The 16,388-nt window shown below is 48.0% G+C and overlaps 1 protein-coding gene across 4 annotated transcripts in view; it reads left to right on the top strand.

The window, feature by feature from the left end:
* The window catches only part of MADD (MAP kinase activating death domain), a 36,903-nt gene extending 20,558 nt beyond the window's left edge, over positions 1-16,345 (top strand). For 2 of the 4 annotated variants that reach the window (XM_082844949.1, XM_082844946.1), the window contains 11 exons: positions 1,541-1,649; positions 2,222-2,342; positions 2,446-2,551; positions 3,645-3,755; positions 5,381-5,488; positions 10,544-10,708; positions 10,954-11,026; positions 11,164-11,270; positions 13,463-13,532; positions 15,368-15,414; positions 15,758-16,345. In XM_082844949.1, the coding sequence (XP_082701075.1) occupies positions 1,541-1,649; positions 2,222-2,342; positions 2,446-2,551; positions 3,645-3,755; positions 5,381-5,488; positions 10,544-10,708; positions 10,954-11,026; positions 11,164-11,270; positions 13,463-13,532; positions 15,368-15,414; positions 15,758-15,862 (1,122 nt within the window). In that variant the 3' untranslated portion in view covers positions 15,863-16,345. Of the gene's footprint in view, positions 1-1,540; positions 1,650-2,221; positions 2,343-2,445; positions 2,552-3,644; positions 3,756-5,380; positions 5,489-10,543; positions 10,709-10,953; positions 11,027-11,163; positions 11,271-13,462; positions 13,533-13,556; positions 13,640-15,367; positions 15,416-15,757 lie in introns of those variants that run through there. The other 2 variants (XM_082844948.1, XM_082844947.1) reach the window with 2 other exon arrangements.
* Positions 16,346-16,388: the final 43 nt, after the last annotated feature.

Genomic DNA, 16,388 nt, shown 5'->3' on the forward strand with positions numbered 1-16,388 from the left:
CCCAAGGTGGAGGTAGGGGATAGGATTGAGAGTCAGCAGAGCCATTCAAGCTAATGGACCTTAACTCTCCCTGAGTCTAAACAGACCCTTTTAATTAAGAGTATTTTATTATTATTATTATTATTTTAATACATTTATTGATTTTATTTATTTATTTTTGGCTGAGTCGGGTCTTCATTGCTATGCGCGGGCTTCCTCTAGTTGCGGTGAGCAGGAGCTACTCTTGTTGCGGTGCGCGGGCTTCTCATTGTGGTGGCTTCTCTTGTTGCAGAGCACGGGCTCTAGGCACGTGGGCTTCAGTAGTTGTGGCATGCAGGCTCAGTAGTTGTGGCTCATGGGCTCTAGAGTGCAGGCTCCATAGTTGTGGCACATGGGTTTAGTTGCTCCACGGCATGTGGGATCCTCCCAGACCAGGGATTGAACCCGTGTCGCCTGCATTGGCAGGCGGATTCTCAACCACTGCGCCACCAGGGAAGCCCCAAGAGTATTTTAAATCCTCCTAGTGTGCTTCCATTTTGGAGGTTGAGATAGATGTTATGGAGTAGCAGTCTCGCAAGAAGCCGTTCAGCTGTGTGCTACCTTTCCTGGCACCTTCCTGGGACAAATTCTTACTTTTCCTGTACTTCTGGGCAAGGCTCTTTGTGCAGTTGAGTTGCTGAGAGCAGTTACCTAAATTTCTTGGCTCAAAAAGGGCTATTTTGGTAAGAAATTAATTATCTTAGGTTAATATGGTTCATTGAACAAAGTCTTGTGCTGTGAACCAGGAAGCTGGCATTTGGACACACTAATTAGGTATTGCCTAATGATAACCTTTGTTCAGTGGCTTCTCTGCTTATGCTGTTGCATGTGTTGTGAAGCAGGCAAGAAAACTACCTCTCACCCAGCCGAAGATCTTTTTTGAATGAATAGAAAGTCTAATATTGCAGAAGTGGTAGATGAAGTTAGTGGTATTTCTATGTGGGAAGATATTTCTAAGAGATGGTAGAAGAGAAGACTTAACATTTATCAAATACCAACCATGTGCCAGGCACTATTAAGTGATGTATATGTATTTTCTCATATTAAATGAGAATAGTCCTTTCGGGTAGGTATTATAACCTTCCTTTTACAGGTGAGGAAAATGACTCTCAGAGAAGCTAAGCGTTGTACCTAAGATCACACAGCTAGTAAGAGTCAGGGATCTGAACGTTGCTCAGTCTAGACTTCAAACCCAGTGTTCTTTTCACAGCATCACGCTGCTACAGAGAATTTGCCTAATTTTTTTTTTTTTTTTTTGAAGAGGAAAGTCTTACAGAGACTAAAGGGTAAAGGTAAGTAGAAATGAAATCTTGCTTGCATGTTTTGGGAGGCAGTAACAGAAAGCAGGATTATCAGATTGACTTCTGATGGAGGCAAGCAGAGTAGCAAAGGCAGGGCTACTGGAATATATGCGACTAATGATGGTGCCTAGTGTGTGTGAGCCTCTTAATGAGCTGCTTGGTTTCCTTTGCCCCTATTCATTGTTACCTCTGGCAGCTGACCTGTTGCCTCTTCTCTCTAGGGTAAAGCCCACAGCTTGAAGCCAAGTGTAAAGGAGAAGCTGGTGGGCAGCCCAGTTCGCTTTTCTGAAGATGTAAGCCAGCGAGTCTATCTCTACGAGGGACTCCTAGGTGAGAAACAGACTGCGAAGGCCACTTGCACTGGAAGGAAGCTGGACTCAGCCCGGGAAGAGGGTGGCACTGAACAAGTAGCTGCTTGGCTTTTTGCTGATCTCGGTGCTGACGTTAGAGGACATTTTTATATCTGAAGCAAGCGACTTACTGGGGAAAAAACAGTGGGTGAAAACTAGAAGAGACTGAAGTTTGGTATTAACCAACAGCCTCTGTCTTTCTGTCTTCTTTTACTTTCTTGCTACCATGGTCCTTCCTGCTCACAAATCGGCAGGAAGGGACAAAGGATCGATGTGGGACCAGTTAGAGGATGCCGCTATGGAGACCTTTTCTATAAGTAACCACCTTTCTTTGTGTGCTGTTCATCCCTCCTCCTCGGGAGGGATTGGGCCTCACTTGGAGGCGGCTGGGGCTGGTGGCAGGAATGTTAGATCTGGGGTGAAGAGCCTCGTGTTTCCTTTGCCCTGGAATTTGTAATGACTTCCTTTTTTCTGGAATTTACTCTGTTTTAGTTCGGCAGCCATATTCTTTATATGTTATATAAGCCCCTAAAAAAACTCTCTTCCACACAGGCAAAGAGCGTTCTACTTTATGGGACCAAATGCAGTTCTGGGAAGATGCATTCTTAGATGCTGTGATGTTGGAGAGGGAAGGGATGGGTATGGACCAGGGTCCCCAGGAAATGATAGACAGGTATGAGGCTTAGAAACCCTTGGGAAAATGCAAATTCAGCCTCTTCCCAGTTAATTCTGTGTTCTCCCACCTGGGGGCTGACTTGTCCTGGTCTCCTGCTCAGGTACCTGTCCCTAGGAGAACATGACCGGAAGCGCCTAGAGGATGATGAAGATCGTTTGCTGGCCACGCTCTTGCACAACCTCATCTCCTACATGCTGCTGATGAAGGTAATGTCTATTTGGCTTACGCCCAGCTACTGCTGATAGTGGAGGGCAAGGCTTGTTCCTGTTGCCTAAATCTCGGGGCAGTTGGGAAGCAGTCAGAGCATCCTGTTGGGGCTCTCTTCTTCATTGAAAGTCTGAGGCCTCTCTGCAGCTCACACATGATCCATTTATCTGAAGCTGCCAGGCTGTTGTGCTAAGGAATGTTGTAAAGGTGATTGATGATTGCATGCCACTTGTTTATTCTGAATTTTAAATGGACTTCCTTTGCTGAATAGTTTTAGGATGCCTGTAGAACTCCCTACAGAATACAGTGGAAAAAAATTTTTTTTTACATAGTAGGCTCTGAAACTTGAGAAAGAATGCCCAGAATTTACTTTTCAGCATTAGTCCTTTATCATATAGACTTTGCCATAGATGTAAAAAGAGCTACTCATTGAAAAAAGCAATGGTAGGTTCTAGTTTGACTTGGTTATACTTGGTTTTTACAGCTGTGGGAGAACTGTGTTACCAAATAGAAGAGTCCTGTTCTGAAAGGGACTTGGTGGGTAGAAGAGAGTTGTTTTGAGAATGAGCTCCTGGGTTTCTCCTCCTCCTGTTCTCCCAGCCTCTCTAAATGTGAAGGGATTAGTTGATCAAATGCAGAGAATACCCTGCAGGCACTCTTGGTTTGTTTCCTTTTCTGTTTAAGGGTCTCTTGAACTCCAGGGGTACCAGTTAAACTCTGGTTGGGAAAGGGTGGTGATCTTTAACCCTAAGATGGTGTCTTGGTGACAACTGAGTGAAGAACATTGCTACTCTTAAGTCTTACTATCTAAGAATCACACTCTGAGGAGCCCCAGGGGTTTTTAGAGGTGAATGTTATGGTATTGGTTGGGGGGTTAGGGAGGATGTGTCCCCGTGAGTCCCCGTCCACTTAAACCAGAACTTCTCTAAGAGCCACTTTTCTGCAGAAGCCACCTGGAGACAGAACCAGGGTTTTTCTTCTCAGACTGTTGGCAGAACACACAGTTGAATGTTTTATCCTCAGTGATGTGGTCTTTTAGAACTCTACTTTTCTCAGGAGGAAAGATATTAAGATCTTGTTTTGGCTTTTCAGGTAAATAAGAATGATATCCGGAAGAAGGTGAGGCGCCTGATGGGAAAGTCACATATTGGGCTTGTGTACAGCCAGCAAATCAACGAAGTGCTTGACCAGCTGGCAAACCTGGTGAGCACACCTGGGCCGTCCTTTAGGCTCCCTTCCATTGCGCTAGTCAGCCTCGCAGGCGTGGGCCTCATGGCCTAAGGCAGAGGCTTCCGCGTAGGTCATTTCTTGGCTCGTGTGTTTTCAAAATCCCTAGTTCTGAAAATAGGGCTTTGACTCTAGATGAGGCTTTTGCCCTTCTGTTCTGTGATAGGATTCTCTGCACTAAAACCATCCCAATGCAGCCATTTCAACGTTTGTGTGGTCTGTGGACCCCTGTGGATCCACAAGGTGAATACTGTTTTCATGATAATACTAAAATGTTGTTTGCCTTTTTTACTGGGTTGACATTTGCCCTAAGGGTGCAAATGCAATGGTGGGTAAAACCACTGGTGCCTTAACACGGTGAAGATGGTGGCACCAAACCGTATGTGTCCCCACCTCCACACACTCTCAGTTAAAAATAAAACAAAAAGCCAGTTTCACTTGTGAATGTCCTTGATGATGCAGTTAAAATCATCAGTTTTATTCAATCTGATCAGTGATTATACATCTTCTTAGTATTCTATGTGACAAAATGAGAAATATACATAAAGCATATTGCTGCAAATGAAAATATGATTGTTTCGAGGAAAGGGAATTTGTGACGATTTGAATTCCAAGGTGAACTGACAGCTTTGCAGCCAGTCATGGGACATCATTTTTACTTGAAAGAATGACTAACATACTGTTATTTGGAGTTGGGTATTTGGCAAACTTCTTGTGCATGAAGCTTCCCAATATTTAAAGACTTTTCCAGTGAGATTGATGATGAATGTGATTTTTTGATATTGTGTAATGAAATGCATCAACATTTAGAAGAGCTGCATAACTGGGCGAACCAGTATTTTCCAGATGACTGATGTGTGATGTTACAAATTCCACTCCAGGTGTAACGCAGACAAATGGATTTTAATGTAACAAAGGACAAAGTGTTCATTGATGTGTTTTCAGATTACACACTGCTACTAACTTTAAGAAACTTCTTGAGGTTCTGGTATAGCATCAAAGAAGAATGTGCATATTTATCTGGAAAGCCTAGTAAAATACTCCTCCCTTTTCCAGATACGTATCTGTGAGGTCAGATTTTCTTTAATATACCTCAACCAAAGCAACACGTCACAGCAGATTGAATGTAGAAGCAGATATGAGAATACAGCTATTTTTCATTAAGCCAAACATTAAAGAGATTTGCAAAAAATGTAAAATAGTGCCACTCACATTTTTTTTGTTGTTCTGGAAGATATGATGATTTAAAAAGTATATGTTATTTATATTATCATGTAATGGATTTATTAATGAATTATTAATTCCTTTTAAATGAATTAATAAACATTTAAATTTTTTCAATTTTAATTTCTAGTGTGGTAAATACCTATAAATAAAACTTACAAAGACAGAAGTTCTTGGGGCGTCATCAATAAAGTTAAAATGGATAAGAGTCCTGAGACCAGGAAGTTTGAGAACACAGCCATGGCGGCCAGTGGCCAGCAGATGGCGCCGCTCTAAGGAAGCTGATAAGAATTGAATTGCTGAATGAGGGATTCTTGGCCCAGAGGGCTGTGTGAGAGGGATGTTTGGCTGTCCCTAAAGGATCTCTCTTTCCTCAGAATGGACGAGATCTCTCTATCCGGTCCAGTGGCAGCCGGCACATGAAGAAGCAGACATTTGTGGTACATGCGGGGACAGACACAAATGGAGATATCTTTTTCATGGAGGTAGGTGCTGGTTCATGCTAGGGGCCCAAAGCAATATTTGAGAGTCACAAGGAACTCCTAGAACTGATGCCAGAATATTTTTCCCCACTTATCTCATTCATCTTCATGATCCATTTATCATTAAATTGTTAGGCTCTTATGCAAATAAATTAATAGGTGATTCCCTATCGTTTCTTTTATTTTTTAATTTTAATTTACTTTTGGCTGTGTTGGGTCTTCGTTGCTGTGCGCGGGCTTTCTCTAGTTGCGGTGAGTGGGGTCTATTCTTTGTTGCTGTGTGCGGGCTTCTCACTGCGGTGGCTTCTCTTGTTGCGGAGCACGGGCTCTAGAGCGCAGGCTCAGTAGTTATGGCTCACGGGCTTAGTTGCTCCGTGGCATGTGGGATCTTCCCAGACCAGGGCTCAAACCCGTGTCTCCTGCATTGGCAGGTGGATTCTTAACCACTGTGCTACCAGGGAAGTCCATCCCTATCATTTCTTTTATATATAGATTGCATAGATGATATAGTCACATTGTCCATAAGTCAGAACAACATAGAATGGTATACACTGGCAAGTCTTGCTCTCATTCTTATCCCCTTCCACTCATTTTCCCATCTACCTCACCCCTTCCTCTTGGAGGTAACCACTTTTATTTATAACCACTTTGTACCTTCCAGTGGTTTTCTATGCAGACACAATAAAATATGAGCTTAAGTTCTTATTTTTCTACTCTTTTACCTAAAGGTAGCACATAATATCTACTGATCTGTACCTTTTTTTTTTTCCATTAAACTTATCCTGGAGATCTTCTGTATCACTACAAAAAGAGCTTTCTCATTCTTTTTACAGCTGTATAGTGTTCCACCGTGTGACTGTACCATAGTTTATATACCTAGTCAGCATTTACGTACCCTTGATTTTCTTCCAAATTTTTGCTGTTGCCAGTAGCGTGACTCCGGGTGATGCTGTGCCTGCTTCATTTCCCACATGTACAGGTTTATCCAGGAATTTCCACAAGTGGAATTGCTGGGTCAAAGGGAAAATGCATTTATAATTATGGTTGATATGACTCTAAAGTATCTCTTAACATATAGTAGTTTCTCTCCCACGTTGCCATTTATTTTGTTGAAGAAATGTGCCCTATTACATTTTAGATTTTTGCTGATTGCATCTCCTTAGTGTTGTTTAACATGTTTCTCTATCACTTGTATTTGTACAAGCTAGTAATTCAATCTAGAGATTTGGTCAGTTTCAGATTCAGGATTTTGGCAAGAAGAGGTGGTGCTGTATACTTCCTGTCCCCTCATATGGTTGGCTCTGTCCTAGTGATCAACGGGTTCACATGTGGGCAACCTGACCTATCCACTGCAAACTTCCTCATTAGTTTTCTGATTTAGCTTATGGTATTTTTTTTTTAATATTTGTTTATTTATTTGGCTGCTCCCGGTCTTTGTTGAGGCATGTGGGATCTTCGCTGAGGCATGCGGGATCTTAGTTGCAACATGTGGGATCTAGTTCCCTGATCAGGGATCAAACCCAGGCCCCCTGCATTGGGAGCACAGAGTCTTAACCACTGGACCACAAGGAAAGTCCCTAGCTTATGGTATTTTTCACCATGCAGGATTTTTTTTACTTTTTTTGTAGTTAATCAGTCATTTCTTTTGTGGCTTCTGGATTTTGAGTCATAGTTAGAGAAACCCTTTCTTAATCCAGTATTGTAAAGGAAATTGGCCATGTTTTCTTCATTTCTGTGTTTTTAATTCTCATATGGATCTCTTTCTAAGTAATTTTAGGGACCAAGTACTGCTCCTCTATAAAGCAGTGAAATTAGCTAATATTCTGCTGCCTTTTGGCTTAGTTGAATTTGATTTTCACATTCACAGCTTTTTGAAGTGGTAGTTTGTCAAATGTAGGGTGGGATTTCTGCTCTGAGGCAGAAACATACATGATGATGTAGCTGAGAAGGGAGTCATTTTCATGTCACCTTGAAGTGTTAGACTTTGGCTAGGTGCCTATCAGAACTGAGGGCTACTTAGGGCATCTGCACCACAGTAAATTTCTCCAGAGGATTCCTTGAAGTATAGGATTCTCTCTCACCACTGTTACAGGGAGCCTCATACGAGGGCCCTGGAGCATGGGGTGGGTCCATCATCTCATAGATGCTCCCCCTTGTACTGCAAAGCGAGGGTACCTTGCTCATTCCATCAGTGCCTGGCTACTGTGATGCTATCAGATTTAGCTGTTCTCAGCACAGCCTACTGGTTGCACGAGTAGTTGGATAGCAATTTGCAAAGACTTTAAAAAATCATCTTTATTGCCTTTTATTTTAATTACAAAAGTAATAGAGTATATGCCGTAAAAGTTTCAAACCATATAGAAGTAAAAATAAAGTAAAAAGTAAAAGTTTTCCTTTACTTCCTTCCCGTGCCATGTCTCAGAGGTAACCACCGTTAAAGAATTTGGCATGGCATGAATCCTTTCAGATTTAAAAAAATGCACATTTGTATAAATATAGCTTATATGGAATTTTGTTTCAGTGTTTATAAAAGTGATATCAAACTACAAATATTGTTATATAATTTGGCTTTTTTCACTTAATGTATCACAGGCATACCTACAATATGTCTACATATTATAGAAATCTGTCTCTATTGTTTTTAATGGATGCTTAACCATGAGGTGTTATATGGAAGTGTCATTATTTAACTGGTCCCTCCCACTTTTTTTTTTAAACAACGCTTCACTGACTATCCTTGAACATAAATCCTTGCACACTCCCTTGAGAATTTCTGTAGGATAGGTTCTTCGTGTGAAATTTCTGGGTCAAGCTTATATACATTTACGGTTTTGATAGATTTTGCCAAATTGCCTTCCCAAAGACTATGCCAGTTTACACCTCTACCAGCAGCATAGGCAGGTATGACACATTGTTACCATCGTCTCTCTAGCCTAGAAATCATATGTTCTTCTAAACACCTGTCCCTCTCCTTTCCATCGTGTTCTTAGAGGGTTATGGAAAGTGGAGTGGTATTCTCCATTTTCCACATGGAGAGAACCACAGAGTTCAACTGGGGCTAGAATCCAAGTTTCTAATTCCTACTCAGCTACGTTGGCCCTTTTCTTCCTAAAGCTTTTGAGCCCCAGTAAAGTCTTAGATGGTAGATTAAAACTGGTAATCTTGTATATTCCTCATTCATGCACCTAATTTTTATGGGGCGCATATCATAGCCAGGCACTCGTTTGCTGGGTTTGGGGTTATATCAGTGAATAAGGGAGACATAGTTTCTGTTGCCCTAACAGGGTTGACAAGCCATTGGGGAAGTCAGATAATTAAACACCCAGTGTCATAAAATATAGTGAGCATTGCGAGAAGATGTTCAGGGGGCAGGTGTTATGGGAATACATAGCAGAGGGTCTGGGAGTCGTGGGCGACCTTCAGAAGTGACCTTTGAGCTTAGACTTGAAGAAGAGTAGGACTTGATGGCTGGAGTCGGGGAGGGGAAGTGTGTTCCAGGGGTATTTGGGGTAGAATGGTGGGACTTGATGGAAGGAGTCTTGCATCACTCCTTCATTTCTGGCCTGGGCAGCGGGGGGAGACGGTGATGCCATTTACTGAACTAGGGAACTTAGAAGGAGGAGCTGCCCAGGAGGAGATGTGGAGTTCAGATTTGGACATGATGAGTTTGAAGTGCTGCCAGTGAGACATCCAGATAGAGAGAGGTCAGGACTCAGGAAGACAGGTCTCATGTGGAGAAAGATGTGAGAATCATCAATGTGGTCATAATAATTATTATATTTCTTATATCATAGTTGTATTGTTGTTATAGCAACTAACTCCAGGGTACATTCTATGTGCCTGGCTTTATTCTAAGAATTCTTTTAAACATTTATTTAATTAACTAATTTATTTATTTTTTGGCTGGCATTGGGTCTTCGTTGCTGCGTGCAGGCTTTCTCTAGTTGCGGCGAGCGGGGGCTACTCTTCATTGCAGTGTGCGTGCTTCTCATTGCGGTGGCTTCTCTTGTGGAGCACGGGGCTGTAGGTGCACGGGCTTCAGTACTTGTGGCATGGGGGTTCAGTAGTTGTGGTTTGCGGGCTCTAGAGCTCAGGCTCAGTAGTTGTGGTGCACGGGCTTAGTTGCTCCACGGCATGTGGGATCTTCTCGGACCAGGGTTCGAACCCATGTCCCTTGCATTGGCAGGTGGATTCTTAACCACTGCACCACCAGGGAAGTCCGAGTCTAAGAATTTTATGCACATTAACTTATTTAATCTTCACAGTAACTCCATGAAGTTATTACTATCCCCATCTTACACACGAGGAAATATAGACAGAGATTAACTTGCTTAAGGTGACACAGCTAGGTAAGGAGACAGCCTTAAATCTAAATCCAGGTAGTCTGATCTTAGACCTGTGCTCTTACCCATCGTGCTATAATGTCTCCACCATAACTGAAGGCATACGAACAGGTATGTCCACCTGAGGGAGAATGTTGAGCAAGAAGAGGACGTGGAGAACTTTGCCTTTTAGTTTATATCATCCTGTGTAGTATAATTTTTTTTTTTTTTGCAATAAGCAATATCCGTGTGTCACTTGTGTAATTAATTTTTGAAAAGATTTAGGCAGAACTAGAGCCGAGCCAGGATTAGAAAATGTGTTGGTTCCATTTTTTTTCTCCTTGGTTAAGTCTGCCCTAATCCCCTGCCTTTGTGCTTGTCAATAGCGATGATTCCTAAGGTTGTAAGGTGGAGGCATAAGATATCCTCTGCGTACTTTAAGTCCAGAACACGCAAGAAGTAATGAACACTGACTGAAGTGAAGTGAGCCTCCTTCCTTGCCCACAAGTTCCTTTCAACGGCTCCTCCTCTGTTGGTAAACCTTCTAGTGGACGATGTGTCCAGCAGTTCCGTGTTTGTGTCTCCACGTAAGAAAGACTGAGCATAAGACAGAAAACCTGCCCTTGGGGATGCTCCTAGGACCAGTTGTCCCATCTTTCCCCGTGGGGAGCAGCGTGCAGTGTGGCCTGGGGTGGGAAGAGACCAGGGCCACCGACTGCCCCGTGTGCCTCTGCAGGTGTGTGACGACTGCGTGGTGCTGCGTAGTAACATCGGGACAGTGTACGAGCGCTGGTGGTATGAGAAGCTCATCAACATGACCTACTGTCCCAAGACCAAGGTGCTATGCTTGTGGCGTAGAAACGGCTCTGAGACCCAGCTCAACAAATTCTATACTAAGAAGGTACCCATGAACTCGGTGTGCGTTGGGGGTTGGGTGTTGAGGGAAAGTGCGGAGCTCCTGCAGGGAGGTTAACGTTGCAGAATCCACGCTGGAGCCCCACTTTGGCCTCTGGCTGTGGCGTGGAACACGTAAAGCTGTCTCCGAGGTCCTGGCATCGGCCCAGGCCTCCAGCAGCCGTTCTAGAGTAGAGGGTGGGGAGCCTGGAGAGCTTGTACGACAGGACAGCTCTCCCCACTGTGCTGCAGTGTCGGGAGCTGTACTACTGCGTGAAGGACAGCATGGAGCGTGCTGCCGCCCGACAGCAGAGCATCAAACCTGGTGAGCGGAGGACGGCTCCCTGGGCGCGTGCCTTCTGTTGGTTTTCATCCGTCCTGAGCGGTGGAGGCCTGATGAGGAGGTCAGGCGGCGGGACTCCCCACCTTCCAGTTAGCTGACGACCTCCTCCCTCGCCACAGGGCCGGAGCTGGGTGGCGAGTTCCCTGTGCAGGACATGAAGACTGGCGAGGGTGGCTTGCTGCAGGTCACCCTAGAAGGGATCAATCTCAAGTTCATGCACAACCAGGTAGGTGCAAGTGGCAGCATGAGGCTTCCCAGCCCCGGTGTTCCATCTGCAGTAGGATCAGTGTCCAGGTCCCCAGTGCTTCCCCAGTGAGCGTGAGAGAGGCCTCCGGGGCTAGTGAGAGAATTGGAGCAGCTGGATCGGAGAGAACAATCGGAGGGGAGGGCGCAGTGACACTGGCAACCACCCGGAAGGTGCGGCAGGGAGCCTGTGCCGGGGAGGAGGGGAGAGAGAGGGAGCCATGGTGGCCCGGCTGCCCCTGCCCATTACTCAGCACAGTGTGAGTGGGAGCGTCTCACCTGGCCCTTCTTCGCACAGTGTCCGCCTTCCCTTATCCCAGGGTGTGCTTCTGCTTGGTGGTTTTGCTTTGAGAGTCTATACCGGCTGGTCCCCTCGCGTGTTTCTGGTGCGCGTGAAGCGCGGCACGCGCGCGCGTGTGTGTGTGTGTGTGTGTGTGTGGCTGGCTTGTGTCTGTCCCATCTGGAGTGTGTGTGTTTATTTGCCTTTTTTTTCCTGCCGATTCTTCTTCCTATTCTCTTCCTTCCTCTGAACGTCCCCACTCTGTCCCCAGCTCCACAGGCCCCACTCCCCTTCTTTTGACTGGGGAGCCCTTCAGGATCCATCTTGCCCTCATTGTGACCCCACCGTAGGAGCTGACTGTTGTTTCTCTTGGTTCTAACACAGCATTACTTTTTCTCTCAGTGGACATTCCTTAAGCTAATCCCTTTCTGAGGCCAGCGCGTCATCCCAGGTCCGCTCCCTGTCCTGAGTCTTCACACAAGTGCCTTCCCTCCCCCTCCCCTGATGTCCTGGTTCGTCTCCTTGAGGCCCTGAGCCAGACGCGAATGTGCGAAGCACCACGGCCCCTGGCCAGGCAGCAGACACTCAGGGGTGGTGAACATCTGGACTCTGGGGCTTCCTCCTACCACTTGCCATTTTAGTTCTCCTTCTTTCAGGAATCCAGCTGGGCAACTTGGTGTGATGGGAGACAGCTGCCCAGGCTTCCTGGCAGTATACTTGCAGTAGTATATTTACTATTAGTCACAGTGATACATTAAATAGTATACTTAATAAGACCTTAGGGTCCACCCAAAGAGGGGTTCACTTAAGTACTTTTCTAGACCATGAAGGTGCCAGCACTTCTCGGGGACCAGGCTTCTGACTGCACTTTAGGGCTGTGGCCTCCCCTGATGCCTCACCTTCTGAAGAAGAGATCTCATTAAATGACACCCAGATGCCCTCTTCCCGCTTGGTACACCCCCTTTGGACTGACCTACCGTCTAACCGTTACAAAGTATGTACAAGCTGGTCTGTAGTTTAAGGCTTTGCCCCAGAAGAGAGATCCTGAAGAGAGAGAGAAAGTCAAACCCTGACTGATGATGAGATAATGGCCTTGGGGTCTGTCTTCTACCACATAACAGTCAGCTGGAGTTGAGGAAGCATTGGACCCCCGGTGGAGTTCTGCAGTGTGGGGTAACAGATGGGAAAAGCATGGTCTTTGGAGTCAGGACGTACTTGGATTTGGAGCCCAGCCTCGTCATCCATGGGCAAATAAACCTCCTGATCCACAGTGTCCTCATCTGTAAAACGAGGGTGATACTATATCCTGCGCCACGTAGACGTAAGGACAAACAAGTAGTATTTGTAGAACTCCTAGTAGGTGCTCACAAGTGGTTGCTGTTAGTACTATCAATCACCACATACTCTTGGGAGAGCCTGAATCCTGTTTCAAGGAAGATGCCAACACCTCCCTCCCAAGGACAGTCTGAGGGGAGCTTTGCGCCCGTGCCAGCCCTCTGCGCCGGAGGAGGATGCATGGAAGGGTAGAGAGCTGATGGGCTGAGGGGGGGCCCCTGGGGCACAGTGTCCTACAAGCACTGCCCTGGGCAGAGGGTGTGGGCAGGCAGCCCAGGCCAGCAGCGGGGCCTTTGCGTTGGCTTTGATGGTTAAAACTAACACCTTCCTTTCTCTCCCATGCTTTCTCCTCCGGCCAGGAGCGGAAGGTACATGCCCTTTCTGCCGTCTTCGCTTCTTAGCGCTTTTGAGTTGTGTGTGTGTGTATTCTTCCATCCTCCCTGTGGGAAATAGGTTTTCTGTGTGGGTGGGGCTATAGCTGGGAGAGTGGGCTTTGCGGGGCAGTGGGGGAGCCTCTGGGCCTTACCCCCTCCCTCCCTCCCTCCCTCCCTCTCTTGCAGGTTTTCATAGAGCTGAATCACATTAAAAAGTGCAATACAGTTCGAGGCGTCTTTGTCCTGGAGGAATTTGGTAATTACACTATTTTGCTCTTAGGTCTGGACTCACATGGCAGTAACTCAAACCTCGGAGCTCCAGAGGAGGGACTAGAGACAGAGAAGAAGAGCCTCTGCAGAGAGGTCAGGAGAAGCAGGAGTGATAGGGAGGAAGAGGGAGTCCTGACCTGAGAGGAGGGAGGAGAAGGGAAAGCTAGTCAGTCGGTCGGTGGCTGCCTGAGAGTGGCCCGAGGAGCAGTGGCTTAGACGCCGGGCTTAGAGATGAGTGCTGGTAGTGAAGAGGCTCCTCGAAGCAGCGCCACCTTCCCTTGTTTGGCCAGCTGGTGGGGCAGAGCAGACGAGCCATTCCCTAGCTCTGCTGTGTTCATGTCACCTGCCTCGGTCCCTCTAGCAGCCCAGTGCTCTGTCCGGCCACCCTGGGGCCACGCCAGGGTCCATCGAGCCTCTGGGCTGCAGGAGGGCGTGCGGCGGTGCAGGCAGGCTCACTCTAGGGGGCAGGCGAGCCTAGTGGCCTCAGAGGCAGAGGGCAGTGGTAGCTGGAAGCCGGGAGCTAGGCTCCCCCCCCAGCCAAGCGCTGACTGAGTGGTGTCTGGGTTCTCACCCTGGGGCTTTGAGTTCCTGCTGTGTTTGTGCTTCATTCTTTCGTGCCCCTCATCGCTGCTATGAAAACCTTCGTCCTCCAGCAGGTAAAGTGACCTCGCCGTGCTGCCTCTCCCCAGGCCCCTGCCTTGGGCCCTGCGGTGGGTGGGCAGGCTCCCTTCGCCCAAGCCAGCTGCTCACATCACCAACTTGACTCCTCCCTCCTCTCCCCACCCTCTTCCTTCCCAACCTCGTCCACCCTCGCGCTGGCTCATTGGTTCCGAGTTTTCCCCCGTGTGCTCCTTTCTCTCTTCTGCCAGAGAGACGTTTGGGGGAGTCTTCCAACTCAGGAGGAGGACCTGGGCTCACTGCTCTACCTTTGATGAGTTTATTCCCTGTTAACCCTGGGGCCCCCTGAATTCTACCTCCCAGGGTCAGAAGAAGGTGTGGCCGACTCTCATCCTACCTTTTCTGGCCCCCAGGGGATGCCATGCCCCTGCTCCCCGTCTCCAGGGGCCATGATGATGGCTGAGGCTGGGGGACCTTACTCCTTCCTCTGGCCAAGCAGAACCCCTGCATGGCTGGGGCCGGGGTGACTCTTAGGCTCGCTTTCCGGGCTGTGGACATGTGTGTATTTTGCCTGACGCTCCCTGTCACCTCCCTCCCCGGGTGCCGTACTCACCTGTCTCTTCTGCTCGGTGTGTCTGCTGCAGAGCCCTCTGACGCTCTCCCTCACACAGGCAGGCCTGGGCCTCTCCTGCCATCAGGGAAGGAAACTTCCGAGTCTGGTGGGTTTAGTATCATGCCATTTCTTCATCCAGCCTCAGGACCCTCAGTGCAGGGGCTGGGAGTACAGGGAACGTGTTTAACTTGACCAGAGCATGGGGCTGGCGACAGGGGTGAGTTCTCGGGTGTCTCAGCAAGGTGAGGCACAGGCTAGAGGCAGTGCTTTCCTCCCAGCCAAAACCTGGGAATGTCAGCTGTGGTCCTCGGGCCCTGGATGGTAGCAGCGACCAGGCTGGTGAGAGACTAGCCTGCTCCTGTGCTGGGGCTCTCAAAGTCGGTAGAGTCGTGGCCATGGAGCCAGGAGCCACTGCAGACCTCAGATGTCAGGCTGAGGAGTCGGGACCAGTGTCCTCTCACCCGGCCGGGGCTGAGTGAGGCCCACAGGGGAAGGGGACCCTGGTGCCGGGCGCTGCCGCCTGGGGGAGTGTGGCGCTATTGCTCTTAGTTTTGAACCTTCTGTTTTGTCTCTTGCCCGTCCGGTTTTAGTTCCTGAAATTAAAGAAGTGGTGAGCCACAAGTACAAGACACCAATGGTGAGTGCGCCGACAGGCCAGTCTGCGAAGGGCTCCCCGGGGCGTTCCAGCAGGAGTGGGGTGGGCTTCTGAGAGCACAGGGCGAGGGGCAGTTACGAATGGTTGAGAAGAGAATTTAGTCTAGATGCCAGAGATGCAGCTGGAGCTGAAGCAGGTCTTCAGCCTGGGAGAGGCACACATGCTGATCCCCTCCCACGGGCCAGCTCTGGGGCCTCGCTTGGGGCTCTTTAGTCTGGAGGCCTGAGCCCAGAGTTAGGGCAGGAGTTTCCCAGTTGGCAGATCTCCACGTGTGAAGACGTAGGAATCTGCGTGACGTTGATCTGGCTGGTTTTCTCTCCTCCAGGCCCACGAGATCTGCTACTCTGTGTTGTGTCTCTTCTCATATGTGGCTGCTGTCCGTAGCAGTGAGGAAGATCTCAGAACCCCACCCCGGCCCGTCTCTAGCTGATGGAGAGGGGTTAAGGCTGCCCCAGCCCAGGGGCCGTCCCTTGCCTCTCGCTGTTCCCAAGTGCACCGTGCTGCTGTGACTGCGAAGTGGGTGATGCGTGTGTGTTCTCTGCAAGCCCCCTCGCTGAGGCTCAGATGGGTCCCAGTTCTGTGTGTCTCAGTGTCTTAGTGTGTCTCACAGGGCTGAGCTAGCCTCTTCCAGCTTCTTCCTCTCCACCCCCAAAAGACCATCCTCCTGTCCCCTCGGGGCTCAAAAGTACGTGTGTGTCTGTCTGTTGGGCCAATGGCTTCTAAGAACTCGGAGTACAGGCAAGTGCGAGCCCGCTATTACGTGTCATTGAGACATTTGTGTTGTAGTTTCTCATCCTTGACATTATAACCTTCCAGAGCAGGACTTGGGCTCTCCGTCCTCTGTGATCCGGCACCACGGGGTGCCTGGAGCAGTCCCACTGTGGGGAGTTGAGGGAAGCTTGAGGCTTGTCCCCCCAGACGAGGGGTGGGTGGGGAAAGGAAGGGGGGAGTCAAGG

This window comes from Leucopleurus acutus (genome assembly GCF_964270905.1).
Source record: "Leucopleurus acutus genome assembly, chromosome: 8".
NCBI classification, from domain to species: Eukaryota; Metazoa; Chordata; class Mammalia; order Artiodactyla; family Delphinidae; genus Leucopleurus; species Leucopleurus acutus.